Source organism: Amaranthus tricolor, chromosome 16 (genome assembly GCF_026212465.1).
Source record: "Amaranthus tricolor cultivar Red isolate AtriRed21 chromosome 16, ASM2621246v1, whole genome shotgun sequence".
In the NCBI taxonomy this organism is placed as follows: domain Eukaryota; kingdom Viridiplantae; phylum Streptophyta; class Magnoliopsida; order Caryophyllales; family Amaranthaceae; genus Amaranthus; species Amaranthus tricolor.
Window position 1 is genome coordinate 3106998 of NC_080062.1, and position 16533 is coordinate 3123530.

Consider the following 16533-nt stretch of genomic DNA (forward strand, 5'->3'; position numbering starts at 1 on the left):
ACTTTACATAAATAAGAATTGTATATGATGCGACTTTACATAAATAAGAATTGTATATGATTTGATGAGTCATTTTAATATAGTCGGTAGCTAGAGTACTATAAATCATTGGTCCCGTTGAACTATAAATCATTTTCATCTTTCGTTAAAAAATTGCCAAATTTATTAAACTTAATAAGCAAAAATTTAAGTGGGGCCAAATGATTCCATTATTCACAATGCAGCTCTGTCACTACCATTAGCGCCTTTGAACACTTTGCGTATTTTAAATCTTAAGATGAGGACTAGATATCTCAGCGAAACAATTTAAGAATTGATCCATTTGGCATGATCGTTAAATAAGTTGATTGAACAAATGAAGAGGATGCAAAATTTGTACAAAGATGAAGAATTGTATGTCATGTGCTTCTAAGGACATTCTAGGATAAACCTTGGGATCTCTGTTTTCTTCCCAAAATTCCTAACTTCAGAAGGATTTTTTTTTTTTGGCGAGGGAAAATTTCTTTGTCCTATACTCCTATTTTCTATTTTAAAGACTTGATTCTATCATCATTCAAAATTTCAAAGTGAACTAGGAAGTATCTATTTGAGCTTAATTGATCTATTTGTTTCGTTTGGTTGATCAGCTGTTTTAGAGAACAAAGAACTACGTGAATAGGTGAATAGGTGGGGCGTAGCAGGGAGGAACATTTGGGTAGTTGACTTCAGAGCTCAGACTTCAATCAGCCTTTTCATTGGACAGTCTGGCTATTAGTACTCAAGGTACAAGATTTTCCTTTGTTGCTAGGTTAGAGCCTTAGAGAAATTCTGGAAGATTAATAATAGAGGGGATAGCGATCATGGCTTTAGTTAGCTGCCTCAAGAAGTGTTACTATTGTATCCATACAACTTTTTAACAGTGCAGGAATGTCCTTATTTATGTAATGACAAGCTTAAATATGTGGAAATTTGATATTTTGATCAATTTATTAATTCATGTCAGCAACTTTGACCCCATCTCTGGAATATTCGACTTTCCTGCTTTCCTATGAATACGGCTTTTGTGTTTATTATCTTCTCTAATAGTTACAACTTGGAATATGTTGCAAATACATAATTGGTCATTAATGATGTGTTGTGATTAACCAATCCATAGTCAAAGCAGTTTATATGCATTATAACTATTTGGTTGGACCAGCGTTCTATTTAGTGCACAGATGATTTACTTAGAAAAAGAGGACCTTTTGTTAGATTAGACAGTACTTGGATTGGCTTATTATGATTATCCATTTTGTCAGAATCTGACTTCTGATTTAAACTTTTATCATTTAGCTAGTTGCTTGAGAATTGAGATATCTTGCCATCCGCTCTCAGGATAATTTGGAACACACTATGAAGACCGTCTCTATTAACAACTCACAACTCAAAACTCTAATAAACTTATAAGCAATGAACTTCAACTGCTTGGCGCTTGCTATTTTTGATTGAGGTAAGCTAGACTTTAGAAAACCGTTTTTTTTTTTTTAATTTATTATTTGGGGTCTATCAGTATATTGATTAGCAGCCTCGTGATTGAAGAATTATTATGGTCGTGTCCTGTTAGTAACTGTCTCTAATTTTTTAAAATAATGTTCATGGTTTTCTTTGGATATACGTCACTGCATTTATTAACTAAATAGTAGTTTTGTAAACCTTCAATTTTATGTCTGTTGGCAAAGTTGTCCCTACTCCAAAACCTGTTTGTCTCTTGTCCAAAGTAAGCAATCCATCTTTTGATGGTTCAACATTTTTTTTTTACTTGATGTTGTACTTAAACTATAAGACAGTTTTACAGTTTTATCAATGTAAAGACCAACAAAATTTGAAGTGAGTTTTTTGTTTAAATAAATCCTGGTTCTGATTTTAAGTTAAAGCATTCGAATTTGTGTGAGCTTCCTTCCCATTTATTTTCGATTCTTCGATATATATTTGTTTGGAGAGTGTTATAGATGGGGCTATCTTATATACTGGAGTGTTTGATTAGTTCTGCATATTTTTTGGATTTGCTTGATATTTGTATTAAATTTTTGTAAAATGAGGATCTCAACCAATTGAGAGATGGCCTTCTAATATATTGGAGTAACATTTTTCTATTGCAATTCAATATCAAGACACATTGGCTTATGTGATACTCCATAGTTCATGTGCCTTGATACTGCTTTGTAAATAATATTACCTAGAGACTGAAGTTCCTACTTTCTCCTACTAAATCACCAAGGCATCTGCCATTAGGTTATCATACCAAATCCGAGTATACCTTGGACGATTTAAGAAGGAGGGGACTGACAAAGTTCTAATTATTTTTAGGTGCTACGTTTAGCAAACTGTTAATGAAGGATGTTGTCTTACATCTTGTTCTTTATGCATAGGGAAAAATTAATTAAGTCGGATCTTATTTAATTTGCTTCAATGTATCTTTTAACCATATAAATAAAAAAACGTAGTCGTTAGTTGCTTTGGTCATATGAGACTAATGTAGTAGTCGTTAGTCGTTACACTAGCTATCATTATAGCGACTTAATTGCTCGGCGCATATCAAACTATTGCAGTCTTGTAGTACAGACTATACAATATACTATTAGCTAATACCTTATCGATTTAATCTAGGTAGTTGCCAATTGGCCCACAACTAGCAGAACATGCCTTTGGATTTTTTATTTATGGTGATTAAGTGGACCTGATTTGCAGTCAATATCATGGCACATGAATTTACCTTTCTGGTACTTGTTTTAATCTCAGAATGAGTTCCTGAGATTTAATTTTAAATATTATATATATATATATATATATATATATATATATATATATATATATATATATATATATATATATATGTATGTATGTATATCAGAATTTACTTCTTTGGTCATTTTTAATTTGCTTGGTTTACTAATTTTAAGTAGTTCTACTCAGTTTATCTCATTTTTAAAAAAAATGGGATCATATCACTTTCTTTTAATTACATTTACACATTTTAACCCTCTTATAATATTATCCATATAATTCAATCAATCTCTCAATTTAATAACAATTTCCCATTTTTGATTATCTAAAATTCCAAGCATTTGAATTTATAACGTGGAGCTTTGTTATCTTGGGGATATCAAATGGTTAATATCTAAGATAGTGTTTCTTGGTGGGGTTATGATTATCTTATGTCCCCATCAAACGGATTCATCCTGCTGTAATAATGGTGGAATTTGGTTACATGCTAATAGTAACACTAAACCGCACAAATATGGCTCTTCGCTTCACTGTAAGCTTATAAGGATAACGTTTGCAAGTAGTATAACACGAGTCTTGGCTTTTTTCTAAAGTTTAATCCCAAATCTGAAGTAACAGATTAGTGCAACGTTAAAGGCTCATCGGCCACACATAAAATTGGGGAGAAAGACAACAAAAAGTTGCAAATCATTTGGCTGCTGCGTCTGGGGAAATTTTTAGCTCTTAAAAGTTGTTTTTTTTTTTCTCCCTTTCTAGATGCACGTGAAGTGCCACCAACCTATAAAAGTATCCTCCAGGTCAGCCTGAAATCTAGTGTACCCAATAGTATTCTGCCATGTCATTGGATAAGAAAGCTTCACATATAATGGGCAATAAATGACTGAGGATTACTTTACGTACATAATTACATCAATAGGGTAGTTAATTGAGTACTAATATTGCTTTATTTTCTATTTTAATTTGTTTTTAGGTTTGTTATATTTTTATTTTTAATTATATAATTCATGCTTTTTCTTTAATTTATGCAAACATTTTGCTTTCTCTTATTTTTTAATAATTTATATACTTTGTACCCACTTTTCTATATTTTAGTACTCTCCTCAAAGATCTTTGTGGAAGCTAAGTGTCACTGGACAGAGTGAGTAACAGAGAGGAAATCCTATCAAGCCACCAATCCACCATACTTGCCCATCATTAGGATAGGTTGATAAGACCCATAATAACGAATATGCCATTGAGATTTTTAGTTTTGTCCTTTTTTTTCCATTTAAGTAAAACAGAATGGCAATATTCTTTTTAATTTTTTTTGAGAAGTATAACACAAATGATCAAGATTTTAAATTATACAAGTATCTCTAAGTTGAGTATTTTTTACAAAATAGTAAATATTTTAAAGTGATTTTTATTTCATAGATTTGGAGTTTGAAACCATAATGTACTTCTAAGTTCTATCTATTAGTGTTCTTTGTGGCTTCTTAACAATCACTACTGCAAATTACACAAAAGAAAATAAATTACTGCCAGGAATAAATAAAACACGGATTACACACATTACCAAGTGTTGATTTAGTTTCTTCAATGTTTCATTATTAATCGGAAATTAAAATAATCATTACTCCTACATCTCTTTTAGTTTGCTACAGATTGTGGCATTTCGTGACATGTTGTAAGGGGAAATGTTACTCTCTGTAGCAAACTCAAAGAGATGGAAGGGTGCACATTACTAATTGTTCCAATAGCAATTAGCATTATTCATGTAATTATAATTGATTGAGGGTTTTTAGAAGTTACTTCTACTTATAATAGATGAACTAGGTTAATGATCATATTATTGTTTGTCTATCAAGAGAGATCTAAATGTAAAATTATTTTGCAGAAATATTTACCATTTTTTCTTATTTAAAAAATATCTGCCATCTATCCAGAGTTTGGCTGCATCTAATGCTACTACCACCGTGCAAGCAAAAAATTGTAAAAAGGCCTGAAATTTCATAGGTACTTCATGCTTTCATGGAAAAATGAGCATTAAAAAATAGGGTAAATGATAGAGGAATTATAGCTGAAATTCTTTTTTGGGTGTTCAAATCAAGATACTAGTTAACCATTTTAGTCTGTTAAATTAATGATAAGTTCATTGGACTAAGTAGATTTTTGACAATGTTTGAGACACTCTTTGCTATTTGATTGGCCATTTATTTCTTGCTGATTTTTTTTCTGCTGTGAAAAAAGAATTTTATGATGGAACATTTACTGTTGAGAATTCAAGAAAGTACTACTTCAAATCAGGGGCATTCTAGTCAATCCTGTAGGTTTATTATTACGATATACTTTGGCAATTGTCATAGATAGTAAAGATACAGAATGTGGTCCAGTTAATATTGTTAGCATCTGAAAGAAAAGGTTGTTCCTTGCTCTGTTTTCTTAACCATCAGGCCACTATTCATAAGAACACACTCTACCTCTGTCTCTGAGAGTCCCACTTATGCTTTTTTGTGCTATCTTTTGAGCTTCTTTAACGAATTTTTACTTCTTATCTCTTCCCCCTTGTGACCTGCTTCTTACATAATTCACCCATAATCTCTCTCTCTCTCTCTCTCTCTCTCTCTCTCTCTCTCTCTTCCCCATTCCTCCATACTTAGGTTTCTCAGTGGGGCTAAGTTTTCCTTTTGAACTTTATGTGGGTGTACTTTATTTGATTTAGCTGACTTTCTGATTCTCAATGCAAAACCCATTCACTATTAGATTGTGATCTTGAGTTTTGTGCCCCATAACCTTAAGATTTCTCTTCAAGTATAAAAAGGAAGTAGAATTTTATTTTTCTGTATGCCCAATTATTGCAATCCTCATTTTGAGAATAGCTTATTGAGGTTAATCTAGATGGGGTTTTTCATTGCCAAAGATTAAATTCTCTTAATTTGGCTCTTAAAAGCTCCTCTTTTCCAGTGGCAGTACAGGAGGGAAATTAGTTTTCAGTGAATCTGCTTCCTAAATCCTTGTAGATTTGACTTCCTAAAGCTCCCCGAACCTCATGAGGATTAAAGAGTTTCCTTAACTCTATTAGCTCCAAGCTATTATTAAATCGGGACTGTTTGATTGGGTTTTGGGCAGGGTATATTTTAAAAATGAGCTCCTGCTTGTGTGGAGGTGGAAGGACAGCCTATACAATAGACCTTGACATCATTAAATCTCCTTCAACTTCATTTCAAACATCTCATTCTTCATCACCTTCTTCAACTATATCTGAATCGAGCAATTCCCCCTTTACCATCTCAACTCGAAGATCACGGACTCCTCGAAAGCGCCCCAATCAGACCTACAATGAGGCAGCTGCTCTGCTCTCTACCGCCTATCCAAACATCTTCTGTGCCAAGGATATTTCTATGCCTTGCAAATTCATCAAACCTCATGAATATTCTTCGTTTTCATTTGAAGAAGGCTCTTCGGAATTGCTCCTACCATTCCCAGTTGAAAAACCAGCTTTCCAGATAGATTCTACTGCCTATGAAAAGCCATGTTCCAATGATACAGAAGAAACCTGTTGTCAAACGAATTCCTCTAATCTAAGTGACGATCATGAAGATTTTGACGCAGAATCTATGCTTGATGAGGAAATTGGAGAGGGTGTTATAGATAGCATTATGGGAAATTTGAATGTGTGTTCAGAAGGGGAATCCACTACTTCCTTCAATGGTGCTGTTGTTGGCCCTGTTAGTTTTTGTTATGGGTATCCTGTGGGGTTAGGATTAGGATTAGGATTAGGTTTAGGGGGGGGATTTGATTTTGGACATGGATTGATGAGAGGAGGAATATCCAAGCCATTTAGACAAAACGATGAGGGAGACTGGTGGAGATTTCCGGCTGTTAATGTTGGTGAAATTTCACCAAGATTCGACAAGCCCTTGCAAGAAGAAAAGAAGAAAAAATTGGACAAATTAAACCTTAAGCTCTCCTCTTTAAACCCCAAGAAGGATAATGCTGTGCCAATTCCCAAGTCTACTTCATCCTCCAGCAAGGAAAATTCAACCTCAAATCCTAAATCTAGTTCAACTTCTGGCATGGAAGATTCTGCTTCAACTTCTAAATCAAGCCCTGGGGTGCTCTTAAAACTAAATTACGATGAGGTGTTAAATGCCTGGTCTAATAAGGGCTCACCCTTTTCAGACGACATTCTGGGCTCCGAATTTTCTGGAGGTGATGTATTGGTATGTTCTAAATTAAATTTTTTTGTAGTCTGTTGTGCTCTTGAATGTCTCACTATCATTATTGCTCTTGCTTCAATTTGCGTGATGTAGCAAATTCAAAGGATAGAAGGATAGAGTTTATGAATTTGGAAATTGGTTTTACGACTGTTTGCCGCGTAATGATTGCTTAATAAATTGGTTAGTTTTTGAGACTGTTTGGCGCCTAATGATACTTGATGTTTGCTGTTTAAATAAAAGCTATTTATTCAAATATCCCCTTCCTAGTTGGGTAGTTCCGTTTGTAGTATCTGTAGTTAGGTTTTCCTTCTTTGGGTATCAGTGTATTATCACATGATTCATTTCTGTCTCATTTTGATTTAATTATTATCAATGGATACAATCATACAAAAAGAATAATTTGTGATATATATTATACTAGTGCTCTATTTTTAACTTTGTAGAACATTAAAAGTATATGAATTTAATATTACTAAATTTGTTTAGACTCCAATTAGAGAATGTGCGTTGGTGTTTTATGTAAAAGTTCTGAGTTACATGCTTTTTGTAGCCTATAACCTGCCACTTGCTTACTTTTATTCGCTAATGATGGAATCATTGAAAAGTAGTTAACTAAAGTATATATTGAACTTTTGAAATGACAGGCAAGGTTGGCACAAATAGATCTATTTGGTGAGTCTGGAGCCTTGAGAGAAGCAAGTGTTCAGCGATACAAGGAGAAAAGGCGATCACGCTTCTTCTCAAAAAAGATTAGGTACCAAGTCAGAAAGGTTAATGCGGATCAACGACCCAGAATGAAGGTATGAAACTGTGCAAGCTTAATCAGTTTTTAGTCTCTCATTTTTGTCCTTTTAGATTTGAAATTAAGGATTGGAATTTGTTCTGGATGCTTTGTATGTCAATTTGGTCATTGTTCAATCTTTATCATGTCAGATTTGATGATTATGGAGATTAGAATTTGTTCTGGTGCATTGTGTCATTCTCTGGCTTTTTACACAAATTCTAGTGATCCCTGATTGGGTCAACCCATTATCATCTTTTTGTTTAATCAAGCTTTAATGTGCTGTGCATAAGAGGCGTCTCTTAGGAGACCGACCGTTTCTCTCTTGTATTGGTGTGAAGTATTTTTTGATTAGGTTTGAGGGAAAAGAACGATAAGCAAAGTGGAGAATTATGCTTGTTCACTACTCTCGTTGTATAGTGTACCCATTCATTATGCTTGTCTGAACTCTGAAGTTATGGGAATAGTTTCACTGGGTTTGCACCTAATTTGTTTAAAGATATCTGTAGATGTAGATTTGCACAGGAGTTTGCTACCGTTTTTGCTGATTACTTAGCTTGTCTGTTCATCAAAAACATCTTTTTTTTTGGATTCGGGTCTAGGCTAGAGAATTTCTTCAGCTAGAGGATGGGGAATTAATCACTCCTAAACGCGGTGAGAATCGAAATTCGATTCCAATCGCAAGGGTAAAAGGGAAGCCTTTAACAATTAGGCTAACCACCCGTGATTCTCAAAATATCTTTGATATTCGTACAATGGTAAGGCAGAGTATATCCAATTTTCTAAAATCCTACCTTGATGGGAGACACTTAGTGACATTATACACAGGATGACCGGCTAACAGCATGTTGTTGCTTAGTCTCTTTGTGTGAAATTAATAATGATGTTATGAAACAAGTAAATTTTCTAAAATAACTATAATTTATTATGACAAAATAATAACAATAATAATAATCTAGCGAGAATTCTATGTTAGCCTAGTCACTAAGGTTTTTTTCTTTCACCCTTATGACAGGGATTTGATTTTAACCATTTACAGGATGATGATTATTCCCTCTCCTTTTGTTCGTAGAGATTCTCTAAATTACTCCGAATAAAAAATATTAATATTAGTAACCTAATAGGGATTAATGATAAAATACAATAGTTTTTATTTGGCATTCAGTGAAATAATGCCATATCATTCTTGCGCTTACACATACAAATTGTAATGTTTTACATTCTCTTCTTAATTCTCATAAATTGTTTCTTATTGCAGGGACGATTTGTTAGAAGGCCTAATTCATCTGGGAGTGAAGAAATAAAGTAGTAATAATTTTTAGAAGGCCTCTCTTTCCTTTATAGTTTTTTTCTTCACAGGAAGTTACACTTTTGTTATATTTTTTGTCTAAGATCTACACACTAAACTTTAGTCAGGGTTAGGTTACACATAACAGGGATGATTAAAGAGTTTGTGTTATTATTCCCTCTTTTTTGTAGTCTAAATCAATGGTTATCCCCCTTCCTGCTTTGTATCTTTTGTACTTAAGCAGCTTCCATCAATAAGATTATTATGTTGGTGGCAACTTTGGTGCATGTTGGTAAGTGATGAATTTGCGCTCAATCTCAAATTTAGAATCGAGTCTTTTCTAAAATGGAGTAAAAACCGTTTTTTCAGACAAGATTTTGGATCGGTTTCATCTAGCCCTTTCCTTCTTTCTGCCTCCCTTAACTAAAAAAGGTATATACTTGAGTGTTATATTGATGGAGAAGACATGCTATATTGAATTTAAAAATTAAGGAGTATGAAAGATAGAAGCATGGCATATGGATCATACATCCATTTGAGATATGACATACTCTATCAAGCACTTCAAATATTTTAGTCAAAGCTTTTTAAATGAACAAACTTGAATAACACAATTAAAATAGTTTGATTAATAAGTTGAACTCAAAACACATTTCTCATCAAAAATTCAAAATGGACTTGAAATTAATGTGATAATTCTATATTACAATATTTTATTGTGTATGTATTTTCTTCTAGATTATCTAGAGAATTTGTTTACTAATGACTTGATTAATTTGGACTTCTGATCATACATTATAACTTTATTGATTGAAATTTGTCTAGTTGAAGTTATTCGTATAAAACTGAACTTGATTTTGTTGAATTATACTTATTTTTACGAATTATTAGAGATGAAGTGAGTCAAACTGGCATATGGGCCACCCAGACATGACACGACTCTATTCGTAACATCACTTGACATAAAACAATTTGGGATAAGGCACAACATATGAGTTGTCCTTCACAAGTTCACAACACAATGTTCATGGTTATACTTCATTTATGGGGCCAACATGACATTGTTCACAACACGATTTCGCCCAATATGATTTAGCACTAGACACGACACATGAGCGACCCAATACGACACGATTTTCATAGTAATTGATTATTGAACTAACTTATTTTTGTTACATTTACTATATTTTAGTTACATTTACTATATTTTTACCGAATATCATTAGATTAAGCGAACAAAACACGACACATTAATTTTATTAATCCATTAAACTCAACTAATCTACAATCCATAAATAACACTTAAAAAAAACTCTGCTTACATCTTTAACTTTTAAAATAACATATGTATCACATTATTATTAAAAAATTTCTCTCCAAATTGATATAATGAATGTCATCATTGACTTTCTAAAATACTTTTCAATAAATTCAATTAATTGATGGAACTATAAAAACACTACATTGATAAAAGAAAATTACAAAAACTATATAATTTAGAGATTTAAATTTTAAAATTTTAAAATTTTAAAATTTTTTTCTTAAATTTTGTAAATATTTCAAAAACTAATATTAAAGTCATGCTATCACACATAATAATATATATACTCACTATTTTCATATCCATTGATTTCATGCATTTTACTTTTATTTATCGAGTTCGTGCATTGTATATGTACTAACTAGTTAAGTTAAAGTAAAATATCAGGACACCATATTAAAAAAAAAAAAAAAGCCTACAATACAATACATTCAAAAGATTTTCCATTACCAATCAAGATTCCATGCCTTTTCCTTTGATTGGTAGATTTCATTCTCCCTTTTACTTTATTAAATTTTGATATCCAATAACATACTCGCTTTATCCCGTGAGTTTTGTTAATAATTTTATTTTAATCATTTTATTTATTTAAAATAAATTAATTTTAAATAATATTTACATTTAATAACGTTCTTTAATTTTTATTGATACCCTTACATTTTAATCTTATGCTCATTATACACAATTTAATTATCCTTATTATTTTTTAGTCTTTGTAGGATTATTTTTTATTACAAATTCAAAGGGATTGAAGAGTTTATAAATTGTGCAGCATGTTTTATATGAGACCGTCTTATCATGAGAGGGGTTCATATAATAACCTATTTTTTCAATTAATTATTTTAAGATCATAAGTAACTGTTTTAATGTTATAAGTAATCACCCTAATACTATAAAAAGTGATTATATTAAAATTATGAGTGATCACTTTAACGTTATAGGTGATTACTTTAAGACAAAAATATATATTGGGGCAGCTCAATAAAAATGATCTCACCATGAGACCGTCTCATTGAACAATTAGTGTAAATTGTAAATCTTTAATTCCCATTTTTAATTAAATCTAATCTTATTTATTCCCCTCCTTTATAAAATCCACTTAAACATATCAGGTCATTACATAAATCGTGCATTTTCTACTGCTATGGCCTACCAATTTCTCGGCTCATTCAATATCTCTCTCCTCAATTTCTCGTACTCCGCCGTCGTCGCCGTCGCCGTTAACTTCACCAATTTCTCTATCATCGTCATTTGATTTCTCAATTGAGCGGTAATTAGGTTAAAGTTTGTAAATTATATTTCTTTATTTTAATCTGTTTAACCTAAATTATTTGCACCTTTGTTAAATAGTTTCTTGTTTGTTTTGAATTCTGCAATTTATTTTGCCGATTGATGATGCATTTTAGTACAATTAGTGAATCTCTTTTGTTTCCTGACTAAAATTGATAACTTTTGATTGTTTCTTGTCATGTAAAATTTAGATAGCGTTGAGAATCGGGCTCAAAGTTTTTGGGTTCTATTCGGTAGACTCTGCCCTTAGCCCCCTTCCCTTCCCTACCCTGTATTTCTAGAAAAATGATGTATTTTTGTTTTACTAGGAGTATATGGATTTTTTGTGATAGAATTTTGGAGTAATTTGACACTTCATTATATCAAATTGAACATATTTTAGGTACTGATCATAAATTGTAGATAAATATAGTTGAAGTTTGACTGTGCAATGTATGAGGGACGCTATGAATTATAAATTTCAAGTTTGTGTTTGATTCATAATATACCTTGTTGGTTTGTCCGAATTATATTTTGGTGAAGAAAATATACCTTGTTGGTTTGTCCGAATTATAATTTGGTGAAGTGGCCAGTTGGGGATAGAGACAGATTGATAGCTTTGGATGGGGAGCGGAGCAAAATTTGTTAAAAGTTTTCAAGATTCTGTGCGAAATGTTTTTTGAGGCCCTTAATATAATTCATGGAAAATTAAGAGCTTTAGTTGATTAGATGATTTCAAAAGGCTGTTGATTAAAAAGATAGTTGAGATAAATATTGGGAAGAGAACAATAACTGTTAAGTGTAGTGTGTTTTTTATGGCTCTCATTTTGTAACCTCACAAGTTTTGAACTCTTGACCCAAGGAAAAACTAGCTAACGTTCTATCAATTGTTCTAAAATATTGTTATTGTAGGAAGAATTTAATATCTTAAGCCCCTTAATTTTGGGGCGATCTTACACCCTATATACCCCTAAAACCACCCATGCTTGGATGGAAGTTGAACAAGGTTAGGAAAAAATTGGGTCTTGAGGACTCTGTAACATGATGCAGAGAAAAGAAAGATTGTCGACTTTGTCTTAGATGATGTCTTGAGCTGACTTTTTTTTTTGGTTCATGTAGTTTACCCTATCTTTTGTGATTTAGTGTCATTGTGGTCACGTTGAATTTTAGATGGAGAACCTTACGGATGAAATGTGAAGAATTTACGGATGATTGAGTACCAATGTAGGTATGATTTAGAATGCACTTGCAATTTCTCATTTTAGTGTAGCATTTGCAAACTGAGGGAGTTGTATTGATTTAAGGGTTATTGTTGAATTTGTACTGTATCATTGATTGTTCTTTGTTTCATAATCGAGTTTTAATTAATGAATCTTTTGATCTTTTTTCCCTCCACTTTGACATCTCAAGTGTCATGGTCCTTGTGTGTAGCTTTGACACCTAACTTTGTTGTTGTGGTCCAATGTATCACCTATATTGTAAATGCTATTGTTAATATCATTTTTACTCTTTGATCTGTCAGATTTTTGAAACAACTATGGGAGATGTAATTGACTTAACTGGTGATGGTGGTGTTGTCAAGACTATAGTAAGACGGGCAAAGGATGATGCTGTCAGCCCTACAGATAACCTTCCTTTTGTGGATGGTAAATTCTCAGACTAAACAAATTATTTTCTTGGGTTACTTTTTAACTTTTTTTGTTTTCGACATCGTTTGACCCTCAGGTGCTCTTTTCCAAATTATGTAGTGACATAACTAGTATTTAATAAATAATGTTAATGGACAGATTGTGGAGAGACTTTTAAGTTGATCCTTGAATTTTCTGATACTCAATTTTTAAAATTAGCCTGGTGACACTGAACTAATAATGTAAAACAAATGCAATTCTACTGAATATTATGAAATGTCTTTTCTCTAGGCATTCCATTTTCTACCTGTGGAATTACTTACCATCTTTAACCCATTACAAAATTCCCTTGTTTGTGAAGCACATACCCCTAGTTACCATTGTATCCACATCCTTGTAGGCTGATGTTATTACTTTTTATTGTTACTTTTTGCCGTAACTTTTATAGGATATTTTCAAGTCTGTTTTTGGGGCGGGGGGAGGACGGATCATGGTGCAAAAATGCAATACTGGTCGCGATCAAGATGACGAACATGGTGATTTGATAGAGGGGTGTTATGGTTATTATAACGCCAAATATCGTATGTAGGCATGAGATCTCGCTCAAATCTGCCAAAACACGCCTTTTTACGCCTTTACAACGTGAGGAATATTAGTTTGACTTTTTATTAAAAAATTTTACTACACAACTTAAGCGATGCGATCCGGCTTTGTTCTTGAACTATGGAAAGGATTATCAAGTCTCTTTTATATATATTTTTTCAACGTGTAAAATGTTAAGATAATTATTTTGTACATACTCCTCCGTTCCATCGAGTGTTACTGTAAAAACATTAATTTTGGTTGGATATCTTGAGAGATAAGACAAAATTTGATTTGTATGGATGATCATGATATTAAAAGAGAAAAAAAAATGTGTGGATGAAAAATAAAGAAAGTGTATGGAGTCTTTATCCAAAGTACAAATGTAGCAATTTAATGGAATATCCTTTTTTGGAAAATGTAGCAATTTTTGTGGGACATAGAGAGTAACTTATAGGAAAAATTTTATCTTGACTTGTTTTAAATGGAAAAATATCATGCTATGCAAATTCTTGTCTTCCACCATGGGTACCTGACACTTACGGCTCTTATACCACTCTTTTCTAGGAGAGGAAGTCTTCTCTTTTTGCTTGTGTGTGCATTACACGAAGATGCATATCTTGATGCGGAGGTCTTTGAGAATGTAGGAACTAGCATGCTTGAACATTTAGTGTAGCATTCTTGTATTGTCATGAGTTTAGGAGTTTAACAATATGAAGGATAGATAGTACATATCAAGGGAAATGAGTTTAGGAGCAAAGAACTGAATCTGCAATTTATAATGCTTGTAATTGGTTGTTGGAGACATGCTGACCCATTATACTTTGATCTATGCATAATGGTTTTTTGATGTGGCAGTTCATTATGAAGGCGTTCTGGCTGAAACAGATGAAGTCTTTGATAGTACACATGAAGACAATACTATCTTTTCATTTGAGATAGGAAAGGGGAAAGTGATCAAGGCATGGGATATTGCAATCAAAACTATGAAGGTATATAGATGTCCGATTTACTTTTAAGTGCCTCGGCAGTCCACCTCCAAATAGTTTAGTCAAGTTGAAATGTGGTGGTGTTATTTTCAGGTTGGAGAAGTGGCTAAGATTACTTGCAAGCCCGAATATGCATATGGAAGCGCCGGTTCTGCTCCAGATATTCCTCCAGAGTATGTCACTTATGTTTCAAATTTATTGATTTTATTCCAAGTCTATTGTCAAATGAGTATAGAGTTGCTATAGAAGAAGTATAACCATTGGCCATTGCTTTGAGGGGAAATTATTAAAGCTGAATTAGTAAGCATACTCTACCTTTTAGTATCAGCCACTAGTTCAATGCTAAAAGCTGAGTTCTTTATGCCCTATTAGGCTATTAAGGATCTATGCAATGTTTGACGATATCTAGAACATCCAATTTTTTTTGTTCGGGGGTGGAACTCGAGGTCTGCTGATGTTGTTTTCACTCCATGTCACCAATTCTATACAATGTAGCGCAACGTTAATATTTGAGGTAGAGCTGGTGGCTTGCCGACCACGCAAGGGAATAAGTGCTGATGATGCTGCCGGTGAAAGGGCTAGGCTTGAGTAAGTTGCACTGCATAGCTACTATCATTATTACTAAAGAAAAATTGACATTAATAATCCAACCTTTCACCCATTTGCTATTAATAATCCTACCTTTAAATTATTTTCTATTAATCTACTTTTGTCATTTTTGCCCACAACATATCTTATTACAAATAATAGGTAATAATAGGAAATGTTGTCAGCAAACTAAAACAAAGGTTGGATTATGCACGGCGAACTAAGGGCAAATGTTGAATTATTATAAAATAATCTAAAGGTGGGATTATTAATAGCGGACAAGCAAAAGGTTGGATTATTAATATCAATTTTTTCTATTATTAATTATTATTATTATTATTATTATTTCTTTCTTCTATTGTTAGGCCTTTATTTTCCTTGCTAAACATTGCATGAAAACATATCTAGGGAATTGAGAAAGCAGAGAGAGATGGCAGCTGCATTGAAGGAAGAAGAGAAGAAGAAGCGAGAGGACGCTAAAGCAGCTGCAGCTGCTCGTATGCAGGCCAAGCTGGAGGCTAAGAAAGGCCAGGGTAAGGGGAAAGGAAAAGCAAAAGGAAAATAGGTACTGTATTCCTAGCTTTGTAAGATACAATAACAGAGTTCTTTTGAACCGGTATTTTTCCATGTAGGCCATAACCAGCTAGAAATATACATACATATTCAGTATGAGATAATGTAATAGACATCTTTCTCGGTTATGATATCTATGCCGTGTATGAGCTTCAATGTGTAATGCACTCGAGACTTGCTCATTGAACAAGGTTAATTATTGAAGAAACAATGCAGAATGAGAAGATTTGATGGCGGTTGTGGAAGATTACCCATGCCATCTAATCCCCAACTGGTTTGAACTTCCAAAATCCAAATGGCAGTTCATAAACCATACTCATACAGATTAATGTTATTAATCTTTGTTATGTGCAAAAATTTTGTGCGTGAGTTTGCATTTTTTATCCTGATGAATATAGATTTTTATGTTCCTGGATTCTGTGAGGTCTGTCTCCATCTATGATGAGTGCATGCATTGTTGTAACTTGTGAGATCTGTCTCCATCAATGAGTGCATTACAAATTACAGCTACTTCCTGGCCAATTTTTTTTAAAAAATATTTTCAAACAACAAAATTAAAGTTTTATTCTATGA

General features: G+C 32.8%; 2 protein-coding genes across 3 annotated transcripts; both read left to right on the forward strand.

The window, feature by feature from the left end:
• Positions 1–4067: 4067 nt before the first annotated feature.
• On the forward strand, positions 4068–9287 carry LOC130802656 (protein CHLOROPLAST IMPORT APPARATUS 2-like). The gene is made up of 3 exons (XM_057666664.1): positions 4068–6944; positions 7586–7741; positions 8981–9287. Exons 1-3 carry the CDS (start codon positions 5865–5867, stop codon positions 9029–9031), a joined length of 1287 nt encoding a protein of 428 aa, XP_057522647.1. The 5' UTR covers positions 4068–5864; the 3' UTR covers positions 9032–9287.
• Positions 9288–11438: 2151 nt separating this feature from the next.
• LOC130802423 (peptidyl-prolyl cis-trans isomerase FKBP20-1) lies at positions 11439–16378 on the forward strand. Of its 2 annotated transcripts, none has more exons than XM_057666442.1 (6): positions 11439–11601; positions 13123–13246; positions 14669–14802; positions 14893–14972; positions 15295–15387; positions 15796–16378. In XM_057666442.1, exons 2-6 carry the CDS (start codon positions 13138–13140, stop codon positions 15950–15952), a joined length of 573 nt encoding a protein of 190 aa, XP_057522425.1. In that variant the 5' UTR covers positions 11439–11601; positions 13123–13137; the 3' UTR covers positions 15953–16378. The 2 variants fall into 2 exon arrangements, with proteins under 2 accessions (XP_057522425.1, XP_057522426.1); XM_057666443.1 differs by having other exon boundaries at positions 11447–11609.
• Positions 16379–16533: the final 155 nt, after the last annotated feature.

Bases quoted from the DNA above. Each gene is read 5' to 3' on its own strand.
- LOC130802423 (XM_057666442.1), top strand. From the start codon at position 13,138: ATGGGAGATGTAATTGACTTAACTGGTGATGGTGGTGTTGTCAAGACT. The intron at 13,247-14,668 runs GTAAATTCTCAG...TTGATGTGGCAG, and splicing joins TAACCTTCCTTTTGTGGATG to TTCATTATGAAGGCGTTCTG. The intron at 14,973-15,294 runs GTATGTCACTTA...TATACAATGTAG, and splicing joins GCTCCAGATATTCCTCCAGA to CGCAACGTTAATATTTGAGG.
- LOC130802656 (XM_057666664.1), top strand. From the start codon at position 5,865: ATGAGCTCCTGCTTGTGTGGAGGTGGAAGGACAGCCTATACAATAGAC. The intron at 6,945-7,585 runs GTATGTTCTAAA...TTGAAATGACAG, and splicing joins TTTCTGGAGGTGATGTATTG to GCAAGGTTGGCACAAATAGA. The intron at 7,742-8,980 runs GTATGAAACTGT...TTCTTATTGCAG, and splicing joins ATCAACGACCCAGAATGAAG to GGACGATTTGTTAGAAGGCC.